The 24,869-nt window shown below is 38.8% G+C and overlaps 1 protein-coding gene and 1 long non-coding RNA gene across 2 annotated transcripts in view; one reads left to right on the forward strand and one right to left on the reverse strand.

The window, feature by feature from the left end:
* The window catches only part of LOC309484522, a 150,553-nt gene that overhangs the window by 112,915 nt on the left and 12,769 nt on the right, over window positions 1-24,869 (forward strand). The window lies entirely within an intron of this gene.
* syngap1b (synaptic Ras GTPase activating protein 1b) overlaps window positions 1-24,869 on the reverse strand; it is a 140,574-nt gene that overhangs the window by 80,984 nt on the left and 34,721 nt on the right. The window contains 2 exon segments of the mRNA XM_082150640.1: window positions 12,917-13,022; window positions 24,125-24,261. Coding sequence (XP_082006766.1) covers window positions 12,917-13,022; window positions 24,125-24,261 — 243 coding nt within the window.

Genomic DNA, 24,869 nt, shown 5'->3' on the forward strand with positions numbered 1-24,869 from the left:
GCGGTTCACAGCCAAGGAGAGCAACGCTCTCGTCACGGCCGTAAAAGAGAGAAGTTACATTGAAATGGAGAAACCCACCCAAATTAACTTCGGTTAAACAGGTGTATGATAATTTGGGTAAATGTGTAAGCTAGATGTATGCTTTTATAATAAATCCTCTATCTATCTATCTATCTATCTATCTATCTATCTATCTATCTATCTATCTATCTATCTATCTATCTATCTATCTATCGTAATAATGTATGATTTGCAAAAATGAAAACTGCTGCTTCTGTGTAGATGAGAGAATCAAAGTGTATGCGCGTTGTGCACACGCTACATTGATTATGGCCAAGCATGCACCCTTAAAATAGCATATGAATAACATGCGCAACGCGCCACTGACTTTAAACATTTTTTTCCTGGTTAGTGGCGCAATTGTTTTCTAAACCTGCAAAATAGCATGAAGGAACGTTTGCGCCGGAAAACGCCTCCTCTTTGCGCTGAACCGCCCCCGGGAGCGCAAGTGTATTTCCGAACTTACCGACGTGCTTCTGTGGAGGGAAAAGTCCGCTTTGCGCGGGTGCAAAATAGGAATGATACATGCGTCGGTGTACAAAGTCACTTGCGCTGGGTGCAAGATAGGGCCCATAGTCATTGTGGCTTTCTTATATAGGCCGATCCCATCATTACAAACTTATCAGACATAGAGAATTGTGTAACTTGAATATCTAATATAAATATTATTTAGAAGTTGCATTCAAAATCTAAACGATGATTCATGATGCATCTGTGTGTGATCACTTTCTGATAATCTACATTGTCATATGCCACAAAAATCAGTGTGATCATTCCTAGAAATCAATACTAGTCAGCGTTATAATTTTTTTGTGGTAGATCTCTAGATATCAATGCTTTGGCCTCCGGACACACTGGCACCATCATATGCCTGTTGCATATTTCATATGACAGAACATATGAGGCAACAGCACTGGAGCAGAACCGCAAAAACAACAGCACTGAAAATGAATTGCGTCGCCTTGCATGACCTCTGCCTTTTGGGGAGCCATAGATGTCAGGGATTATTTCAGCCCGTAGTTTTGTTTAATCAATATATGGTGCATCTGTAATCATTCAAAAGTTGACTAACACTTTACAGTAAAAGATGTGTCTGGAAAAGGAGCCAGGCACACAGAATTTATATTATATTACAAAATAAAATTCAAAGAAGGTCTAAAATGTCCAAGAGGGAGCGTGCAAACAGAAAGGGAGTGTGGCGTCCTCTTTGTGTCAGAGAAATGAAGGTCGGGCCGTGCAAAGGGGCGTTAAATCCAGAGATGCAGAGCCAGGCGGTCATTATCTTAGCAGAAAATTCACAACTGAAGAATTGACTCCATTTTAATTCATGAGCTGGAATTTAAAATGAATCGGCCACATCTTACATCTTGCATTTGAATTGGAATGACAGGAAGAGGAATTTGAATTGTAATTCAAAGAAATTCCATATAGATAATGGATATGGGTAAATTGAGTGTTCTTTCACCCTGATCCACAGAAGTTAATTTATTAAATTATATCTATGTATGTATCTATGTCTGTATTTAAGTATGTCTATCTATCCATCAATCCATCCATCTATCTATAATATGCATTAGGTGTGTACTTAATCCTTTATCTATGGTAGACATTAAGTATTATTACTCTGTTACAATAGTAAAATAAAGTTTTATCTTTAGAATCTTTCACTTTAAATTTTGACTCCACAACATTCCAGAAAAATATGCAATTCCTTGAAGATATTAAATTTTTTCTCAGTTGCTTTGGAGCATTTCTCAGATCACTCCACAACATTCCAGAAAAATGTTGGAAGAACAACAAGGAAACAAACAGGGTCAACAGTCAGGAAGAAGAAGAGGAGTAATGATGCGTTATGGAAGGGTAGGGAGGCAAAACAGACAAAGTGGTAGAAGAGGCCAAGGACGTATGAATGTTTCTGATGTAATAAGGGCAACTACCATATTTTCAATCATGACCTTAAGAGTTGAAAGTTATACAGCCGAATGCTGGGAGAACAACTGTGTCCGTGTCAGTCAATGTTCACTATACTGTTATACTGTATACTTACTGTAATGCTACATTACTTGCATTTTACATTATACAGTAAATATACTTTATAGACACTTGTTTTGAGAAATGCACTTACTGGTTGCAAATGTTAAGGATGATTCCAGAAATGTTCCAAAGCTACTGAGAAAAACTGTATTAACTTTGAATAAAAAATATGCCAATCAGTATCAGTGGTAAAAGTTTCAGTCACTCATTTTTGTTATAAAAGTTTTTATATTTCAGCCTGAAACACTGGTGCAACTGTGAGTGTGAATATAAAAAAAAAACCTTTCTTCTCTTCTGTTGTTCACATATTCTCTCCTCAGGAAGTTTATGTTCTGTCAGCGGATGTGCCAGACGTGGCTTTGGTCATGAATATTAATGCCGCTTTGAGACGTTTGCCCTAACTGATTTGCTGAAAGGCGGACATTGATAGGTGAGAACGCTAGCCGCGTGGGATAACAGTTTACCGTTTGTGTGTTTGTTCAGCCCATTGTCAAAGCAATGGCTGGCAGAATCTTCTGATCGACATTTTAAGCGGCGAGCTGCAATTTTTCCCTTCACACCGTGACAAAGCAAAATAAACCTCTTTAAATGATTGTCTCTCAAACAGTGTGTTTATAGTCACAATGTGTGGTTGTTTTGCCCCTTTAATGTGAGCAAGAGGACGAAGCAAATCAAATTGCACCATGCAGCAAAAAAAAAAAAGAAAAAAGTATAGATTGGTATTTGGGTGCCATGAGCGCAGACTCCCGTCAGCGGCCGCCCCCAATACTTTTCTTCCCGGAAGTGCATGAGGAGGTCACGAGGTCCTGGAAGTCTCCATTGTCTTCTAGCGCCCGTGGGGTACACTGGGGTACAAAGGGTACACTGGGGTTCCCCCGGTTGAACGCTCTGTTGCGATGCAACTGTGTCCTCAGAGCGCTTCTTCATGTGGTAACCCAAAGCACCCCTCCAAAGCCTGTAGGTTTTCGTCAACATGCCATGGCCATCCTGCAGGTTTATCAGGCACGGATGCTCAGGGGACATGCACAAGGGTAGAACTGACCCAGGGCTCTTAGATAAGCTGCGTGCTGCCACCGACCTCGCTCTCCGGGCGACTAAGGTGACCGCACGCTCCCCGGGCCAGGTGATGTCCACGAACGTGGTCCAGGAGAGACACCTCTGGCTGAACCTGGACGATATGAGAGAGGCCGAGTGAACCCGTTTCCTCGACTCTCCCATATCCCAGGCTGGCTGCAAAAAGGTGCCCAAGCCCACTCCAGCCCCGCAGCCTGCCAAACACCAGGCCAAACGCCACTCCTGAGACGGGCTGCTCAGAGATGGCAATCAGTTCTTTTCAGGAGATGGTAGCAGGACCACTCCTTCCCCCAGTGGAGGGCCAGGGGAGAATCTTTTGTTCTCCATTCCCCGCTGCTCGCCCTCCGGCTCAGTTTTTGGGACCTTGGTTAGAGCTTCCCAACCTGTTCCACTGGGTCGCGAGAACCATCAGGCTTGGCTACGCGATTCAATTCACTTCCGGGGAGCCCGTTACACCATGGTCGGTGGCAATGCCCCTGGCTGAAATGAAGTCCGACTTCTAAAGCCCCTACTTCATTGTACCCAAGAAGACCGGTGGGTTACGACCAATCCTGGACCGGCGCGTCTTGAACCGATCCCTTCACAGGCTTCCATTCAAGATGTTGACAGCGAAACACATTTTCGAATGCGTTCGTCAATTGGATTGGTTTGCAGTGATGGTGGACATGCTGTCAGGACCTGGACAGGACCCCAGCGCCTTTGGCATGTCAATTAGCCTCGAGTTGCTGGCGGTACATTTGGCTCTGCACTGCTTCTGTGCGCTGCTCAAGGACCAACATATATTAGTCCGCTCAGACAATACCGCGACAGTATCGTACATCAACCAACAAGGTGGTCTACGCTCTCGCCATATGTCGCAACTCGCCCGCCACCTCATACTATGGAGTCAGAAGCATCTGAAGTCGCTTCAAGCCATTCACATCCCGGGAGAGTTGAACCATGCAGCCGACAAGCTCTCACGGTTTATGCCACTTCCTGGGGAATGGAGACTCCATCCCCAGTCGGTTCAGCTGATTTGGGAACAGTTCAGCGACGCACAGGTAGATGTGTTTGCCTCCCACGACTCTTCCCATTGCAGCCTGTTTTACTCCCTGACCGAGGGCACGCTCGGCACGGATGCACTGGCACACAGTTGGCCGCGTTTCCCCCATTGAGCCTTCTTGCACGAACTCTGTGCAAGATCAGTGAGGACGAGGAGCAGGTCACTTTGGTTGCGCCTCATTGGCCCACCCGGACCTGGTTCTCCGAACCAGTACTCCTCGCGAGTCTATGGAACCTACATGTGTGGCTTCTGGATGGGACGAGGCAGGTTTGAGTACCCTACCACCTCCGGTGGTGGCTATCATCACTTCCGTTAGAGCCTTGTCCACAAGACACGCCCATGCGTTGAAGTGGAACCTCTTCGTCACCTGGTGCTCTTCTCGCCGAGAAGACCCCAGAAAATGCTCAATCAGGAGACTAAATCCTCCTCAGTCTCCTCTTGTACCCTCTTGGGACCACGCAGTGGTGCTTTCTGCCCTGCAGAGAGCTCCCTTTGAGCCTTTGCAGTCAGTAGAACTTAAGTTCCTGTCCATGAAGACAGCGCTCCTGACCACTTTGGCCTCCATCAAGAGGGTAGGGGACCTGCATGCATTTTCGGTTGACGAAGCGTGCCTGGAATTCGGGCCAGCCAACTCTCACGTGATCCTGGATATGTGCCCAAGGTTTCCACCACTCCGTTCAGAGATCAGGTGGTGAACCAGGTGGTGTCATCACTTGCTGTGCCATTCCACTCCACGGACTGGATGCGTGCGCTATTTCACTCAGATGAGTTCTTCCTTCCAAGACCTTGAGCTCCTCCTACACTGATGATGCCATCACCAGAGTGCTGTCCGGTTGCTCAGCCCTCGTGATTGGCAAGGTGTTCCACGTGCATGGTTCCCCCGTTGGGTGACCCCCACATGTGTATTTCCACGATAAGTCTCCTTCGAGCTTGTGTTTTCCCTCTCTCTCGAGGTTGAAACATTCCACCCTGCGGGCTGGATACCTCTGAGTCTTCCATATGCATCCCGTACTCGGGTCATATGTGTATTCTAAGTCCTCCCTACGAGTAGGCATTGTTTTACATGTTCCTCCTTGGATATGTTACCCAGTGTACCTTGGTATTCTTGTGTTAAGCCTAGCCCTTTGTCCGTGCTAGTCTCACGACAGGGGGCTCAGTCTTGCGCAGGGCACTGGAAGACAGCCGATGTGGCGTGATTATACTGGGACCCCCATTTTCGTCAGTCACTGACGTAACTCGTAGTGACCGTACGAAAGGGTTCCTCTGCCACAATCGCTGTACCACTGGAATAGCCTGGAGTTCAGTCTCGACTCCTCAGCGAGGAAACATAATGCGAGATTGCCACTGCTCCTCCTTTTATACCCACTCGGTGGGGTGGAGTCGCGGCATGCAAATTACGCAGACCCAAGGCATTTTCATGCCATTGGCTCGTTTGCTAAAACTCGAAGATGATAGGCTTCTGAGCGAAACCCCCACTTTCGTAAGTCACTGACGTAACATCTCCGTTCCCTACTCAGGGAACGAGGGTTTCATACGTAACCAAGACGTTTTTCAATGATACTAAAATAATAGGAGAAACAAAAAAAAAATGTACTAATTAAAATATGAAAATATATTTTGGGTAATGTAAATATATTTAAATTGCAAAAAGATTTTGAAAATATATAACTACAACATGTTGAAAATATATTTAAAAAAATGTGTAATTTAAATATATCTATGTAAATATTTAATAATAAAAATATTTAGTATTTTAATAGTATTTAATATACTATTACATTTAGTATTAATTTAGTATTTAATAGTAAGTATTTTAATATTAGCAATATATTTATAGTCATTTTCTTGTAGATTTCAAATATTAAAAATACTAGAGTCATAAAAAAGTCTTGATACTAGTCTGGCAAACTATAGTTTTAATAATTCAGCACTTTTACTTGATATATTCAAAAAATAGTTATTTTGTACTTTTACTCAAGTAGGAATCCAAAAGTAATACTATAATACTAATTGAAATCAACTCAGAGAGTCAAAGCTTACAGAAAATCGTACACAACATTGTGGTGCGTTCATCTTGTAAATACGATTATAGCGACGTGACATGAAGGCACAAGGGGAGGTGGACCCTGTGCCACAGGGAATACAGGCGAGCACAGCATTTATTCAGCATTACAACCCAACGGCCGCACAGATATTCTTTATGGCACTGCGAAGACACAGCATGATGTTCTTTCTGTCTGAAGAAAAACTGCATGCCCATGCTCTGAATCAATAATTCATATAGTTTCATGTGTGTGAAGAACAGGGGAAGAAAGGGTGAACAAAAGAGAACAGGCCTGACTAAACTGTAGTCTCGCCTTTGGCATCCTGCAGGTACAAAGAAATGTTTCCATTAAACGAAATATTGGAAAATGAAATGAAGTCTCTCTAGAAACAGGAAGAGAGACAGAAAGCTAATCATTGGGAGAATCTGTACAAATGTAAGTGCAGTTTCTGACAAGATATTGCACTATGTAGCACTACTTTTTTTAACTAAAGCAGGAACTCTGAGCGCATAAAACTCACATCGGGAGTAAGATTATGGCTGTGATCTCAGCAATCTGATTCAAAAACAAGCACAGAATGTGCTTGTTATGATGTTCCCCTGCCGAAAATAGCGCAAGCAAAGACTATTTAATATACACCTTCAAACTTGGGTGTGTAATGAGAACAAAAATGCCACTTAAAGGAATAGTTCAGAAAAAAATAAAAAATAATAATACATTCTCATTATTTGAACGTGCGCAAAAGTTTGGGGACAGTCAGATTTTTGTATGTTTTTGAAAGAAGTCTCTTATGCTCACCATGACTACATTTATTTTATTAAAAATACAATAAAAACACTAATTCTATGAAATATTTAAACCATTTTAATATATTTTGAAAAGTAATTTATTCCTGTAGACAAATCTATATTTTCAGCATCATTACTCCAGTCTTTAGTGTCACATGATCCTATTAATAAACTGATTTGTTGCTCAATTATTATTATTATAATCAAAACAGTTTTATTATTAATACAGTTCTGACTGGCTGGTCAAAAAAATTTTTTTTTATATATAGATTCTTCGAAATTACAGCATACAGGTTTGGAACAACATGAGTATAAGTAAATAATGACAAAACTGTCATTTTTGGATGCACTATCCCTTTAAAAGTGTACTCCTTTAGTGCACTCTGATGAAGACATCTGCATAAAACACAAATGCCTTGTCTCAAAATCTTTGCCCAGTCACACGCTGTTAGTTAGCTAGCTGAGAGCAATATGCTCTGCCATCCCAAATAAAGAGAATTTTATTCATTAATGTGACTCATTTTCTCATGTGACTATATATCTCGCTACATCACAGTAATTCCTTTAGCCTAGAACTATTTTCATAGCCAGTGCTGTACTGTCAAGTTGGGTTTTTGTCAAGATGAAATTCCTTACAGTATGTGCTATGAAATTTAATTTAACTATTAACAGTATTATTTATTTAAGGCTGAAAATGAACATTTTGTCATCATTTACTCATCCTCAAGTGGTTCCAAAGCCGTATTAAATTCTTCTTGGCCGTCGAAAAAAGATCTTTGAAATGTCTGAGCTGCTTTTTTACAACTCAATTAAAGTAGGTATTTATACCTTAAAATACCACAACAGCGCCATAAACGTAGTCCATAAAAGTTATTTGAACTCATATGTTAGATTTGTGTGAAGAATAGATCAAAATTAAAGTGGTGAAGACAAAACCTTGTGTAAGTTGTGTCCATTTTGACATTTTGAATTACACACAAGCGCAAATGAGATTGAAGAGCTCCAGCGGAAGGAACATCTCTGGTTTTGCAGAAGAAAGAAATAGTACATGAGGGGGAGTAAATAATTGTTGGGTGAATTATTATTTTTATTATCCAAAAGACCAAAAGGCATTTTAGATCCATTCTAACCAACAACAGCAATTTGCAGCACTTACAAAAATTCTCTCACATAGATGTCACATAGCAGATAATATTTTCTACTATTAATAAATTAACACTACCTTGAGGCCGATTCTATGGCCTGGATCTGGACAAACCTTCTTGGATTTCGCCGCATAAGAGCAATTGCACTGGTGATTTGCTTACAAATGCAAATTGCAATTAACAACCAACATTAACCCAAAGCTTTAAGTGCTTGTTTATTACTTAGTCTTCAATTAATTCTAACGCCCAAGGCAGCACACACAAAAACTGCATCAGTGAAAGTACTCAACATTCAAAGACAAACTTCAACCACGCGGACCGATGCTTTCAGAATTTCCTTTTCAATTAATTCTTTGGAGGGCATCCTAGCAAATAGCTTCTGACCATACTTAGTTGCTTAAAGCCAAATAATTCTTAAACTAGAAGAGAGTAATTTCTTTTATGTTAAAACACTTTCTATGTGGTGTGGTAAAACACTATCTGCGGTGGTCTCACAATGTTGCTCAGTTTATTTGGGTGCTTTTTCATGTCAATTTCTAGCTCAATCAATGATCTGTTTGCTTAGGGCAAAAGAAATGTGTTTGAAAATTATATTTGCAATTTTGTTTAGTGCTAGGGGCACCAGAATTACACATTTCACCTTTAACTACCAAAAAATAATAAAATAAAAAAATAATTCCACTCTATATTATATAAGGTGTATTAGCCAGTAAAGCAACAAATAAAAGCTACATCTTCCTTCGCAAGTCAGGAAAAAAATCCAAAATGGTGGAGAGTTGATGTAAATGAAAATATTTAAAAACAGAAATAAAACAGTTAATGAAAAAAACATCCAAACTCCACACAGAAAGGACTCCTGGCTCAGCTGGGGTTCGAACCCGGGGAACTTCCTGCTATGAGGCGACAGTACTACCCACTGATTCACCGTGCCGCCCGCTTTAAGGATTTTAATATAGAGCACTAATTAAGAAAACAGGTTTTGCAGTGTTTAGACAGCGAGGCTGCTCACTAAAGTGTGGAACAGAGCTAAACAGTCTCATCCTGAAAGTCTACACATGTGCAAATTAAGCAGGAACCACCGGAAAAGACACTACAAAATAGGTCACTGTGTCATTATGCAATGAAGAATTAATCTAATCGAATTAAACTGAACGTTACCACCCCCCCCCCCCCCCCCCCCCCGCCCTTCCCACCCCTTCCCACCCCCAAATAGCGTGTCTTGTCAGCTAATTTACACCATTATCCTGAGATAAATTCCATTCAATATTTCGTTTTCCTTAAGGCCTCTTTTTCTGGAAGGCATATGGTGGTGTGGAGAAAATCTGGTGTGCTGCTCAGAGAAAATCTCACGTTCATCAGAACGTATAGCTGTGGGCAGCCCTTCTCGGAAACCGTGCAAATCCCAAATCGTTGTCACGGAAACTGCGAAAGGAGTCTCGGATGATCAGCAGAGGGCCACCTCGTTCAACACCTCGCACGGATGTGCTATTCACCAGGAGTCAGCATGCTATACTCTCACAATTAAAGGGTCCAAAAGGGTTTTTTGCAGTGATGCCATATAGAAGAACCATTTTTTTCTTAGTTTGAAGAACATGTTAAGGTTAGATAATATAGGCAAAAACATTGTGTTTTCCCACTCTGGTCAATTTTGTGCTCTTTGGCTTTTCATAACGTGCTTTTTCAAACTAATGGAAAGAAAACAGTAAGTGTTTATTTTATAGCACTTTATCTATTTGCATATATTTTAATTACAATGCATATCCTTAAAGCCCATTTTGTCAAAATGAGCCAGAAATCTCCACTTCAGTAAGAAACCAAACTTTTATCTATATTCAGTTTATATATATATATATATATATATAAACTTTTATCTATATTTTATCTATATTGGAATATATATTTATTTATTTATTTATTATTATTATTATTTCTTCTTTCTTTCTTTCTTTCTGGCTGTAGACAGATTGATTTATGGAGTAATAAAAATCCCTTATAAAAAAAACTTTGACTCTAATAATAACAAACAACAACATGAAAAAAAAGAATTTTGAAACTGGCTTTATCCAATGTTTAGATTTCTGTTCTCGAAATGTATGCAAATTTATTGCATATTAAAAGGGGTACTTCACCACTGGCAAAATGGGCTCTCAATAAAAATTGGCTGCCTATACAGTAGAAAGGCGAAAAGAATTGAGATCAGTGCTCTCGACGAGAGAAAACAGAGAAAAAAGGCTGTTGTCTTCACTTTTGCCAAATAGGAATGAAAACTTCAACACCCATAATGCACTGGGCATGTTGCCGTCCAAGGCCACTCCCACCAGTCTGCTATGGATACACTTACCAGTCAAATCCCGCCTTGCTTTGGTAGGAAATACTTCTTAGCAAACTTTTAGTCATAATGGTCTCGACTTGTATTGTTCCCAGGTGCAAGAATTCAAAGAGTAAATGTTTAGTGGGAGTGAGTTGCTTTCGGATTCCAGTGAAGGATCCAGCGCGTTGTAGACAGTGGCTAAAGGCTGCAAAGAATCGTAAATACTGAGAGAACGCCACGACAGAAAATCTGAAAAACCTCTGTGTTTTTAGTAAACATTTCAAACTGGATAAACATGAACAGTGGAAGAAAACTGAAAGAAACTGCCACTCAAAGAGAAACGCTGTCTCGTACAGGTAAGAAAGCTGTTACCATAGTGTTCCATTTTTACTAGGGATGCACCGAATATTCGGCCACCGAATTATCGGGCCGAAAGACTTTTATCACCGAAACAATACGGCCGAAATGTTGTGATGACGCAAACAGAACCCGCGACCTGCACATGCTTGTCTGAAGCAACATGTCTGCGGTGTGGACGTATTTCAGTATATCTGAGAAAGACACACGGACAGCGATTTGCAAAACATGTAATGCCGAACATTTCTCAGAGGTGTGTTTACCTGAGCTGTTTAATGTTGTTGCAACTCACGTCCATGAGCATATAGTAATATATAGCATATAGTTCACTTGTTCTGAATGCACTTTCTTGTAGTAGTCCAACAGAGAAAAAATGTAAATGCACTTGACCTAAATGCACTTTGTTTTTATGAGAGAACATTTAAATTTAAAACCTTTCTGCAGGGCAGTAGGCCTGTACATTATTATTTAATGTACACATGAGTGGGGTCAAGTTAAACATTTTAGTTTGAATTTTATTTTTTTCTGTGCATTGTTGCAATGTGCTAAATAAATATTTGCATAATTTGTTATTGATTTATTCTTTGAAACTTTAAGATTAATTTATGCAATTGCAATGCCTTGATTTTAGTAAAGTTAGTACACCGTCATAGCCATAAATGCAATGGTACTAATAATTGGCATCATTTATTTCTGTGTTTCGGTTTTCGGCCTTGGTTTCCTCTTTTTCGGTTTTTGGTTTTCTCATTTTTACCATAATGCTGTTTAAAGAGCAGACAAAGTACATTACAATTTTCAGTGATAAACTTAACCTTACACTAACTTTTCTGTTAATAACCCTTGGTCGATCCGACTGTCCGTGGGCAGAGGATATAAAAATGTGGAAGTATAATCAGTAGTTTTCACAAAGACCCCGGACCTGTCAAAAGTCAAACGCGTAAACCGGTGGACATTTGCTGACAAATAAATGTGAATTTCTCAGTCCAGGTAACAGAATGAGTAAACTTTGTTCATTTATATATACTGACGATATTGTAACAATACAAAGTGGGCTGAAAATCGGCGAAGTTACACTTTAAAGGTATAGGCAATTGCAGAGAGGCTAGCAATAGCACATTAGCTTTGAAAGCATGAGATCCCACCCTCCCTTCAGAGCATCTCCAAAGCCATGCCTCCTTCAAAACACATGAACGCACACAGCAGATTCTGCAAAGCATCACGAGAGATGGCGTTAAATTACCTTATGCTTTAAATCACAGAACATTACAATAATAATCAAAGTAAACAACTTACAGAGCTCTTGCTTGAACCACTTGACTGCTGCAGATTCATTTCAGTGTTGATAGTGTTGACATAGGAATGCATAAATCAGCTCCGGGTAGAACCTCACGGGTTCCCATCTTGTAATCACATTTACGACATGGGGTGAACGCAGCATAAGCTTGTTGTTTTGGTTAAGGGGGAACTGTAAAAGGAGGCTACTGTTCGTTTGTGGCAATGACGTGTGATTTCTGTAAGAGCAGGTGTGCAGAGATATGGAAATACATATATATGTTGTCGGACCGAATGCAATGATTGGATGAAGGTTTTTTGGTCCTGAGACTTCCACAGAAGATATATGGACATGTTTTATTATTTAGACCACTTCTATTATTGATTGCTATCAGGATGTGAAGAGAGTTTTAACCAGTAAAACAGTATATCAACCAGTATAAAACAAATGGCCTATCCTACCTTTAATTAGAGAATTCCTCATTTGCATATTGAAACAATTTCAGAATTTTTTTAATATTCTTAATGTACTTCTTAATGTAATCAATCGACTGGGGAATAATGGTGATATCTATTAGTTAAATGTTTTACTCTATTCACCTGATGTCTTGCCTTAATAATCTAAATAACTTTTTTCAACTATAAAAACCTTTTTGTGCAATGGAAAGGTTCCATGGATTTTAAAGGTCCTTCATGGAACCAATAAAGAACCTTCATTTTAAATAGTGTAGGCGCTTTGTTAAAGGTGTCACTGTCAAGGCATCAGATTGAGCACGCGTGCGACTCACCCATTTCAGGATGGTGCCTCCCCTCCACAGGCACGCTGACCGTCCGTCGCAGCAGCTTGTTCCTGTGCGACTCGGAGCGCCGCTCGCGCATCAACAAAGGGTGAACCTGCGGGAGAGCAGAGATAAAAGGTCAGTGCAAAGAGTGTGAGGTCAATACGGCAAGCTGAGTCAAACGTGCAGGGCTCTGCGCTAAACCAGTCGGAAACCTCCGCTATTAAAACAACAAGTCCCGTTGAGACTAGATTCCTTGAAATAATAAAGCAATGTGTGTGTGTTTGGGGTGAGTGGGGAAAATAATTGCAAACTTGTGTGTTAAATGTGTTTATTTAAGCCTCGGTATGCGGCTGCATCTCACGGGAGTTCTTCTTAATAGGGAGAGCTCACTCATCTTCGTGAGCTCGGGGTCCGCAAGCACAACGGACGACAACATCTCAGTGCAAGTTTGCCTTCAAATTGCACAGGGGTTGTTTAGCGGCGTGAGCGTCTCTCCTGTGTTCACCGGCACTATCTGGAGGGAGATGCGATCGGGATATCGAGAGCAAGGCTGTGAAGGAGGCGATTACCTACAGTCTGGTGTGATAAATGAGTGGGGCAAGAGAGGATCAGACACTGAGCCCTATGGGAAGCAGCTAAAATGTTTCAGGGGTGGCCTTGTCACTCGGACCCAGCTGCATTATGGGAAACTCTTTCCATTTTTATGCACAGCTCAGCTTTTCACACACAGAGAAGAATGCAGATTTAGGCGGTCTGAAGGGATCGACACAGCTGACTGACGGTAAGATAATGGTGCGCACTCCGCCTGACGGTGCATTCGTGCGGTTTGTCTTTATAGTTTAAAAAATGAAGGATGTCTACATTATGTTATAACCATGAGGGTGCTTTCTGTTAGGGCAAAGCAAACTAAATATTATGTTTTACTTGTACGTCTTTTAAAATGGCTCTATAGCCAGCTGCAACAAAATTGCATGAAGTATTGCCTCATAAAAGATGCACAGCATGCAATAAATCCTTCATGACATACTAGAAAGCATGCAAGATCGCTGTTTATTAACGTACATGCCCTTTTATGTGAACAATTATCTACTATGCAGGCAGTGCAGATTTATTTTTAAGGATAAACTCAGTGCACACCATTAAAGGGACAGTTCACCCAAAAATGAAGATTCTGTCATTAATTACCCTCATGTTGTTCCAAACCAAACCAATCTTCGGAACACAAATGAAGATCTTTTTGATGAAATCTGAGATCTTTCTGTCCCTCCATTGACGGCTACGCAACTGACACTTTGACACTTCAAAATGTTCATAAAAAGATTGTAAAACTAATCCATATGAATTGAGGGGTTTAGTCCAAATTTTCTGAAGAGACACAATCGCTTTATATGATGAACAGATTTAATTTAGGCTTGGTCTGTCACAATCATGCTAATTTCAAGAAACTGAAACCAATAAATTCACATCTACAATGTGTATCAGGACTTGTGGGACTCTACTTGTGATTTCAGCTGGGCGACTGTGTTGGCTTGGCAGCAATTACCTGGTTCAATGTTATCTGCCACACAACACAGAGAGTATCTGTGAACAAAACACAGAGTCAGAGACCAGGTGGAGATGGACCCACTACTGATCGACAATCAGCTGCCCAACAGACGAGCAATCACTGGATATAGAGCGCAACAGTGCCCGCCCACTTTTCCAACGGCCTTGGTTCCGGAAGTGTTTTTAGTCTTCCAGAAGTCTTTATTAAAGAGTTACAAGACATTAACCAAACCAACCAGCTACGTACATGGTGAATCACAACGATACAAACTCTCTTTTGATCTAATGGATGAAATAAACTCACATTTTATATATAAATGCGAAAGGAGATGACGGAAAAAACATACGGAGAGCATCAGCTTTTGTTTCTGCTCTTGAAACGCTGTGTTAGAAATCAGGAATGGTGAGAGAACATTGTGCTTGGTATGTTTTTCATTTTCAAACCAAACATAGGTCTTCGGCCGACAAGGTTTAAATCCCGTCTGGCTAGCGCGCTTCCCGTAATGTTTCCGCATTAAGTCAGTAGCCGGAGAGAAGGTGTCTATTGAGGCTGTTCAAATGCATTCGACCACGTGAGCGTCTACAAAATCCGGTCGAATGCATTTTTGACTACCTCTGGAAGTGTTTGAAAGTGGATAAGCTAAAAGCGTTTTAGGGTACATTTATATGACGACGATGTAGTAAAAATTGAAAATAGTTTTTCCTTTGCATTTTTCACGGACAGATGACAACATTGTCAAAACTATCCCCGTTCACACGGATCCGCGGAAACGACTAAAAACGCTCTGAATGAACAGCGCGTTTTAAAATCTTCCCGGTCTACTGACGTTTGTTATGGCATCCACTTCAAACATTACAATGCTCATGATAACTTTCATTAACTCTACAATAAGTAGATCCACTTCTCCTTCGACAGCGATGCCATAGAAATATACAGAGCTACCGCAAAAAAACAGAAGTTCAAAGAAGTTCAAAGATGGCTGTGGGCTTGTTTCTCTGGCGCATAAGGTCTATTCATGGGTTTCATCAGGTCCCTTTCCACAGGTGTATAAAATCAAGCACCTAGATTATGAATGCAGACTGCATTGTGCTTGATTAATACACCTGTGGAAAGGGACCTGATGAAATCCATGAATAGACTGAAAACAAAATAAGCATGCACATGACTTCACCATTTTCACAAATGTGTGTTTTTATAGTTTACACGGAGATGACAACGGTACATTTAGTCATTTAGCAGACGCTTTTGTCCAAAGCGAATTACAATTTAGGACTAAATTAAGCGAGTCATCGTGAAGAGGCAAAAACAAAGCAAGAAGTGCTCAAAATACAAAGTTCAGGCATTGTTCAGAGGGGCAAAAGCCCGATGAGGGAGGATGAAAGGAAAAGGAAAGCATTCCACCAGCATGGAACCGTGAATGAGAATGTTCTGGAAAGTGATTTTGTGGCTCTCTGTGTTGGAACCACGAGACGTCGCTCGTTGACCAATCGTAGGCTTCTGGTAGGGATGTAGACTCATAGGAGCGAGTGAAAGTAGGAGGGAGCTGAGCCTGTGATAGATCTGTAAGCAAGCGTCAATGCCTTGAACTTGATGCGAGCAGCGAGAGGTAGCCAGTGCAGAGAGATGAACAGAGGAGTGACGTGGGCCCTTTTTGGCTTGACAAGACGAGCTGCAGCATTCTGGATCATTTGTAGAGTTGCACATGATGGAAGTCCAGCCAGAAGAGCATTGCAGTAATCAAGCCTAGATATGACCAGCGCTTGGACGAGAAGTTGTGTTGCATGCTCAGTTAGGAAAGGCCTGATCTTCCTGATGTTGTGCAGTGCAAACCTGCATGATCGAGCTGTCTTTGAGATGTGGTCTGTGAAGGTCAGCTGGTCATCCAATATTACTCCAAGATTTCTGACCGCCCTTGATGGGGTGATTGATGATGAATCTAGCTGGATAGTGAGTGATAGCTTTGAGACATCTGTGTCCTGTTGTTTAACATCTAGCTGTTTTGAACCCAAGAACCCTTTCTGTGTGTGATAGCGGTATCGGTTTCAAAAAATAGCATTTTGGGTTTTTCGTTTTTAGTTGAAAACGATGTTGTCTAGACCTGTATTTAGCGTCATTCACTTGTGATCGGATTGATGAAAATACTTCTTAATACCAGGTGTAAACAGGGCCTTAGTGCCAGTACCTTGTTTTGATTCTCTGATTGGTGGAGATTTTGCTGCAGAATCATGGGTATATAATTTATATAATGGGGAGAATAATGAAATTTTTCATTAGGAATTCCACTGCTAAATATGCTTAATTAAAAAAAAATTATAATAAGGTTAAATAATGCAGCATGATGGCTTAACAACCTCAGAGCTCACAGTAGTGCTGTCTTTAATGGTTTATAAGTTATCATTAAAAATAATTTCCCTTGGATAAAGGATGCCCTATATTTTATGAAATAAGAGAAAAGTAGATTTTTTTTTCAGTGGCAACAGTATTTTTTTATTCAAATTTGGTAGCCATTTCTTGCATGTATTAAAACTCTCCAGCTTGATCCAGACTTCATTGTATTATATATATAGTATCAGTACAGGCCAAAAGTTTGGACACATTTTTAATGTTTTTGAAAGAAGTTTCTTCTGCTCATCAAGCCTGCATTTATTTGATCAAAAATACAGATTTTTTTTAAATATTGTGATATATTATTACAATTTAAAATAATTGGTTTTCAATTATTATACTTTAAATTATCATTCATTTCTGTGATGCAAAGCTGAATTTTCAGGATCATTACTCCAGTCTATCACATGATCCTTTAGAAATCATTCTAATATGATGATTCATTATCAAAGTTGGAAACAGTTCTGCTGCTTAATATTTTTTCATAACCGGATGTCACATGTGACACTGAAGACTGGAGTAATGATCCTGAAAATTCAGCTTTGCATCACAGAAATAAATGATAATTTAAAGTATAATAAATTGAAAACCAATTATTTTAAATTGTAATAATATACCACAATATAAAAAAAAATCTGTATTTTTGATCAAATAAATGCAGGCTTGATGAGCAGAAGAAACTTCTTTCAAAAACATAAAAAATAGTAATGTGTCCAAACTTTTGGCCTGTACTGTATATATATATATATTTATAACCAATAGCAGATTGGGGGCGTGTTAGAAGGAAAAGATTGATTATGTGTTGGTGACACTAATTTCACCTTTAGAATACAGTAGTTCAGCTTTGAGGCATCTGTGTCCTGTTGTTTAACATCTAGCTGTTTTGAACCCAAGAACCCTTTCTGTGTGTATCCCACCTAAATCTGGACTGAGCTCAGGCTTGGCAAACGCATCCATGCTGCTCTATAGGGGAGAATGCCATATGTCAGCGCGGTCTAAACCAGCCCAGCTGTGTGATGGGGCAAGTGAGGGAGGAAACAGGGAGGAGAGCAGCAGGTGTGCAGTCCGTTCTGTCCTAATGGTGCGCTAATAGATCACAGCCCAACCTGACAGCACCCCGCCGGCAGCCCGACTGGCCCCGACCCTCGACTGACTTCGCTGACATCCCGCTCCATCCCGGATCTGCCCCGTGAACACCGCGGTATCACAGCAGAACAGCGAAGGTAAAGAGAAGAAGGATGAGATCTGTCTGCTTCTATCAACATCACATCACTGTCAGGTTCCAGCTGCTCTGGTAATAAATGACACAGGATGATTTTCACTTGTTTGTATCCTGATCCTGAGAACGTTGTACCAGAGATATATTATCTCCTGTTTCATTTTTACTGTGCAATCATTGAATTATGGATTGGAAATACAGTTGCAATCAGTCAGATGTGGCAGTTGAAAGATATAGATAGATGAATGCACAGTTTTCTCACCACAAATATATGGAAATTAATTCTCCACCTACAACAAAATGGCAGCAAAAACTGTCCGATCTGTTAACAAAACCTGTCTTGTTGCAGCTCTGCATTGCTTTTTACATTTTTTAATAGTGATAAATGAAATAACAAAACAGACATCTTTAGACCCATGTTAGTGCATTCTATTCAACAGTTAAAAGAGGTTAAAATTAGCATTCGCGTTGAGACTAACATTTATAAGCTAGAACTCTCCTAAAAGTTGACTAAATTAATTTGAAAACATTATAATATACAAGCTTTTCTTTTCCTGCCTCTGACTAGCAATAGCAACTAAAACCTATTGGCTATTTTAGATAAGGAATCCCATTTATTTACTCATTAGGGGAATAGATTATTAACAATAACTTCTAAACATTTAAAGACAGACTTACTGTGAGCAATGAGCGTGTTAATCGGTGATATATGCTTCTATTGAAGCCGTCAGTCTGCATGATTTCAAATTATTTTTAATAAGTCTTTCTGCAACACACACACACACACACACACACACACACATATATACAGTATATATAAATAATCAGTAACTGATTATTTGTAACCTGGATTACGTAATCAGATTCCAAAAACGTAATACTTGTAATTAGATTGTATTACATTTTAAAATCTGAATTTATAATCAGACTAGTTACTTTTTACTGATTACATGATTACTTAATTATCAGAAAATGGCAGTCAATTATTCATAATTTATTCTTTTCAATTTTCTTTTCAAAAAAACCCTATTGCTTATATCAGTATTTGGAAAGTCTTCTGGTTTTATGCAATTGCACAAACAAACCGGCCCCTCGGAAAATTAAGACATCGCACGACATAAATAAAATATTTCATATTTTTTAGTAAGTGTTTTATTTTGTCTATTATTTTGCTGTGATACACCTCATAACTGGTTGTTTTGCTTAAATGGCATGAATTAACAAAGACTTTATTAAAATCCCTTTGGGGGAAATTAATGGGAGAAATACTGCCAGAAAGGATGTTGCAAAACTAGACAGCTACTGTTGCTCTCAATGGGAAAGAACCATTTCATGAGCTCTCCTCATGTTTTCACGTGACACATCCCAGGAATCCATTACATAATCTTTTCCTCCAGTTCAAACAGACTCCCACAATGCTAACGGCTCTTCTCAAAGACTTGTCATGTTCTGTCACAGCGTCAGCTGCGATCAAAGCCTCTCTGTTGACTGTGTCCATACTAATTAATATATTTACTGTGACATCTTGGAATACCACAATGAAACACAATGCGAGCAGCCACAGAGAGCGGTTTGGTTAGCGCATGATTCCATAGCCTGATTCCTGGGGCAACTACAAGAATGGCTGCCGCCCACTCACAGCGAGAGAAGCCTTGCTCTGGGTCTACTTGCGTAACGCAGTGTCACGGTTGCACAGATCTGTGCGAGGACCATTCATCTGAGGGCTGGTGCACAGAGAGCGAGTGGAGTCGGACGTGGGCCACTGTCACCAAACATCAATTAGGATCTAATGACATGGCGGCAAATCACTCCTCACTCTCTCACTCCCTCTAAAGGCTGTTTCTGAGCATAGCAAGTCACTACATGTCTATCATCCACGTAACTGTAACCTACTCTGAATTTGATTCTCTTTCAACATGATTGTATGTGATGACTCAAATTAACTGTAAATCAGACAAATAACAGTATTTAAATATATTTAGACGGTTATTGATATAATGTAGCCTATCAATGTCATTTCATGAAATACATATCAAGTGGTATTTATTTTAAGAAATATAAGCACACTTTTAAAAAAACAAAATTACCATAAGTAGTTTTTAGGTGTTTTTTTTTAATTACATAATATAATATAAAATATTAATATAATATAATTATTATAATATATAATGTAATAAATAATTTATATATTAAATAATAGTAACACTAATAGTAAATATATGTATATTAAACATTATATATTTTTTCATCTTTTTTTTAAAGAAAGTATATATACATATATATATATATATATATATATATATATTATAAATAATAGTTACTCTTATAGGACACCTGAGTAAACTTGAGGAGAAACTAAAAACTGAAACTATTAAAAAAATATTTAATTGATTTAATATTTAATATTTGAATTTGATTTTTTTTTAAATATTTTTCTACTTCAAATAATGCTGAAATAAAATTACACTTACATTTTTTTAATGAAAATTAGAAATGTTGACTTTGGAACCAACTGACATAAATTTGAAGTTTGACATCTAAGTACTAAAATGAAAAGCAAATTAAAACAATTAAAAGTGGTAACACCATAAACTGATTGGAAAGTACTTTACTCGCCTCACTCATCAACACCTCCTGAAACAATCAGAGAAAGCATGTCCCCCTGCAGACTCCCAGAGTGCAAATGTCTTCATGGAGGAGATGATTGTCATTCACTACAGGACCTGAATGAAGACCCTCACACACACAAACAGGGCTGCAACTGTCCCCTGCAGCAGATGAGTGACAACCATGAATATTTCATGGTGCTCATCTTCACAGAGGTGACAGCCATTAGCCTGTCACGACTGATTCACATCTATTCAAAGTGTGGCCTTATCGGGACATGCAACAAAACGGGTGCAATTAGTCAGGACGGTGCCTCTGATTAATGAGCCTCTCAGCGCTCTCCTCCACTAGAGACCTGATCCACATCACTGCCTGCTTTACAGTTCAGCCAGCGTGTCCATTAGATCCACAGGCACCGCACCGGCTGACTTCCTCAAGGTACGCTCAGACTAGACTCTAAAGGTCCTTGCACACTGAGTCCGAAATTCGCATCTGAAATTTCCGCACGTTAAAAAATAAATACGACCTCATGTTTTGTCAATCACGTTTACACACTGCCTCCGAAACTTTCGTCCGTCATAAAAAAATTCGGATCGGGTTCGATTTTCAGCGTTTTTCGCATCCGTATCAAGCATTTTGAGAGGTGTTTTGACAATTCAGAGTCACCGAATGACGAATCTGAAAAAACGCATACGGAAATTTCGGACTTAAGGACTTTAAGAATGCAAAAAAATAAGGGAGTTGGAACTTCTGCTGTAGAGAAAGTTTTAATTTAACAAGCAAAGGAACTTGTGTTCACATCCCAGCCTAATATATATATTTGTATTGTTTTTATTTACTAAAACAAGCAAATTGCATCTGAACCCCTCCACCAGTGATCATTTGAATAAGAAACTATTTCTCTTTTCAGAAATTGAAATGCAGTTTTTATAAATTGCGAGTAATCACTGTTTGGTTAACTGCAGCAATTTCGTGTACATTTCATTTGCTAAAAAAAAATTAAAAAAAATTAAATATATTTATATAGACTTTTAATTAATAACTTAAAAAAATATTATATACTGTATATATTATAATGTTATAGAATTATGCGACCATAATAATATTATATATAATATATTATTTATCAGGTATATTACAACATTATATTTACATACTCTATTATAATATAACACTGTATACTGTGTTTATACTGTATTACAATAGATTATTTATCGGATATATTTCAACAATAATAATTAATTAATATAACATATAATATATATTTATCGGGTTTATTAAAACAATATAAATACTATTTTTTTTTTTTTACATACACTATTATATTATGACATAATACTGTATATTGTACTTATATTATAACCTGATACATGTATAAATCATACGTGTGTGTGTGTGCGTGTGTGTGTGTGTGTGCGTATTTATATATATATATATATTTTTTTTTTTTCAATGACAAGTAACAAAAGTAAGGAGCGGTTATTATGTATATATATATATATATATATATATATATATTAGTGGTGGGCCGTTATCGGCGTTAACGTGCTGCGTTAACGCGAGACTCTTATCGCGCGATAAAAAAAATATCGCTGTTAATCTATTCTCCAAGTTGGGTTGGGAGATGGCTCTATACTACACAAGCTATGATGACGCAATCTACCCGCGGCCGCGAGGTACACCCGGCTGCAACGCATATTCGTCGTCATCTTAAGTAAACACGGCTGAAAGTGAAAGCTGGTGAAAAAGATCGGTGCAACATCCATTATTTGCACTTGGTTCGGGTTTAAGCCGTCAGACGAGCAGCAGCAAACTATATACAGAGTGTGTGGGGTAACAGTTCGGTAAGTTAACACACGACTAATCCGTTCGACCACCTCAAATTCAAAACGAAACATGATATCACTGAATACCAGCGCGCGCGTATTATTCCCATTCCAATATATCTTAGTGGTGTAGCACATAATCTCGATTTTAAGAATCGTTGTTGTGTTTCTTTTTAACTGAAAAGACATCAGTTAGACAATATTCTAATTTTAAATTTGGGGTTTCATAAGCTCCAAGCCATAATAAACATTAGACCTACTTAAGTCTCTGCAGCTAGTGTACTTAAATTTTATTTATCTGCAAAATTATGTTGTATACTTACAGTTTTGCACAATATATGTTCTCAAAACTACATACACCCTTTAAAAAAAAATACATTTAGCAGTTGTTTAGCATGGGTCTGTGTAATCTGTTCTGAAATGGTTTTATTATAATATACTGTATATCGTTATCGCAAGAGGCTGCAATGTATATCACAATATAGATTTTAGGCCATATCGCCCATCCCTAATTGATAGCCTATAGTAGTTGATAATAACATAGGCCTACCTAATGTTGCCTACGGACGGTAACAGTACAGTAGTAACCTTTTACAGTCTATGAGTAGAACAGCTTTCTCAAGCAGTTTGTGATGCATTTTGGAAACAGGAGATGAGCCCCTGGTCTAATGCGCCACCTGGCTTGAGAAACCCGTTCTCAAAGACTTACTTTTATAGTCATTATTTGGGTAGCACACATATTCTGAATGCCTTCGGCAGAATTCAAATGAGCCATTTTAATCTAGATTAATCTAGATTAATTTCAAAATTAATCTAGATTAATCTAGATTAAAAAAATTAATCTATGCCCACCTCTAATATATATATATATATATATATATATATATTAGTGCTGGGCAAAGATTAATCGCGATTAATCGCATCCAAAATAAAAGTTTGTGTTTGCATAATATATGTGTGTGTACAGTGTATAATTATTTTGTATATATAAATACACACATATGCATGTATATATTTAAGATTTTTTTTATTTATATATAAATTATTTATATTTATATATAATATAAATTATGAATAAATACATATACAGTATATACATGCAAATATTTCTTAAATAAATACATGCATATGTGTGTATTTATATATACAAAATAATTATACACAGTACACACACATATATTATGCAAACACACTTTTATTTTGGATGCGATTAATCGCGATTAATCTTTGCCCAGCACTAATATATATATATATATGTATGTATATATGTAACCGCTCCTTACTTTTGTTACTTGTCATTGAAAAATATTTAGAATAAAAACTGGTATTCTTCAAATATTGATTTAATCAGACTACTGATAATTAACAAACTGATAATAATGACTCACCACACTAAATACTTATGCAAGTTACACAATTGCACTTACATCACTCCCAGACTGTACATGCAAGTCAACTAAAGAATATAGAAATAGAAAGTGTGTGTTTTGAGCCGTGTCAAGTCTCAAATAAAGATCCTCCTGTGAACTGGCGGTTAAATTACCACCCGGCACACAAACTCAGTAAAGGAAGGGGCTGGAAAGGAAGTGCTTGAGGAAGTGCATGATTACATGTGATTGGGCTGCCAGTACCTCCTCCTGGTCCAACATGTAGAGCTGATTTCCACTGATCACACACAGACGAGGATTCCAGTCGGGTTGCTCGTAGGAGGGAGCAGCAGCGAAGGAGGGCTGTTGTCGGTAGGAGGGGGGGACAGCATACCTCGCATCTGGGAGAGGAGGAGGAGGAGAGGACGACAGGTAAGGGACTGCATGTTGATAATAAAAATGCAAGACAGAACTATGCTTTAATTCCAATTAGTTCAAAGTCTATATTTAACCGGAACATACAACATTTGACCAGTATGTGGTGCTGTTTCCAAACATTCATCTGCAAAGTCATCCACTAAATTTAATTAATCTATACCTCGAATGCAGCGCAAGTCGCTTTGAATAATGTTAGCATTCAATTGTCATGGTAAAATTAATATATGCATTACTGTAGAATGACTGAAAAACCATGTAAAATGGTGGATCGGCTATATGGCTGAACTAAGGATTTATATTGTATGAATATCGATGAATTATCATACTTCAATTTGCTTAATAGCACTAGGTGTTACAATCCCTAACAATTCAGCACAGCACTGGCCGTGACTGCATTGAAGAAGTCTTCTTAGGTGGGTTGACTTTAAGGCACATTCCTGGAAAAACACAACAATCCAATAGTTCGCAGCACGGAACTAAAGAAAGCACCAAAACCGAAAAAAAAAAAATCATCTTCATCATCCTCACTGCAGATCCAATGGGTGGAGCTTGACGTCCAGCTCCTCCTCTA

Source organism: Leuciscus leuciscus, assembly GCF_965113295.1.
Source record: "Leuciscus leuciscus genome assembly, chromosome: 20".
NCBI classification, from domain to species: Eukaryota; Metazoa; Chordata; class Actinopteri; order Cypriniformes; family Leuciscidae; genus Leuciscus; species Leuciscus leuciscus.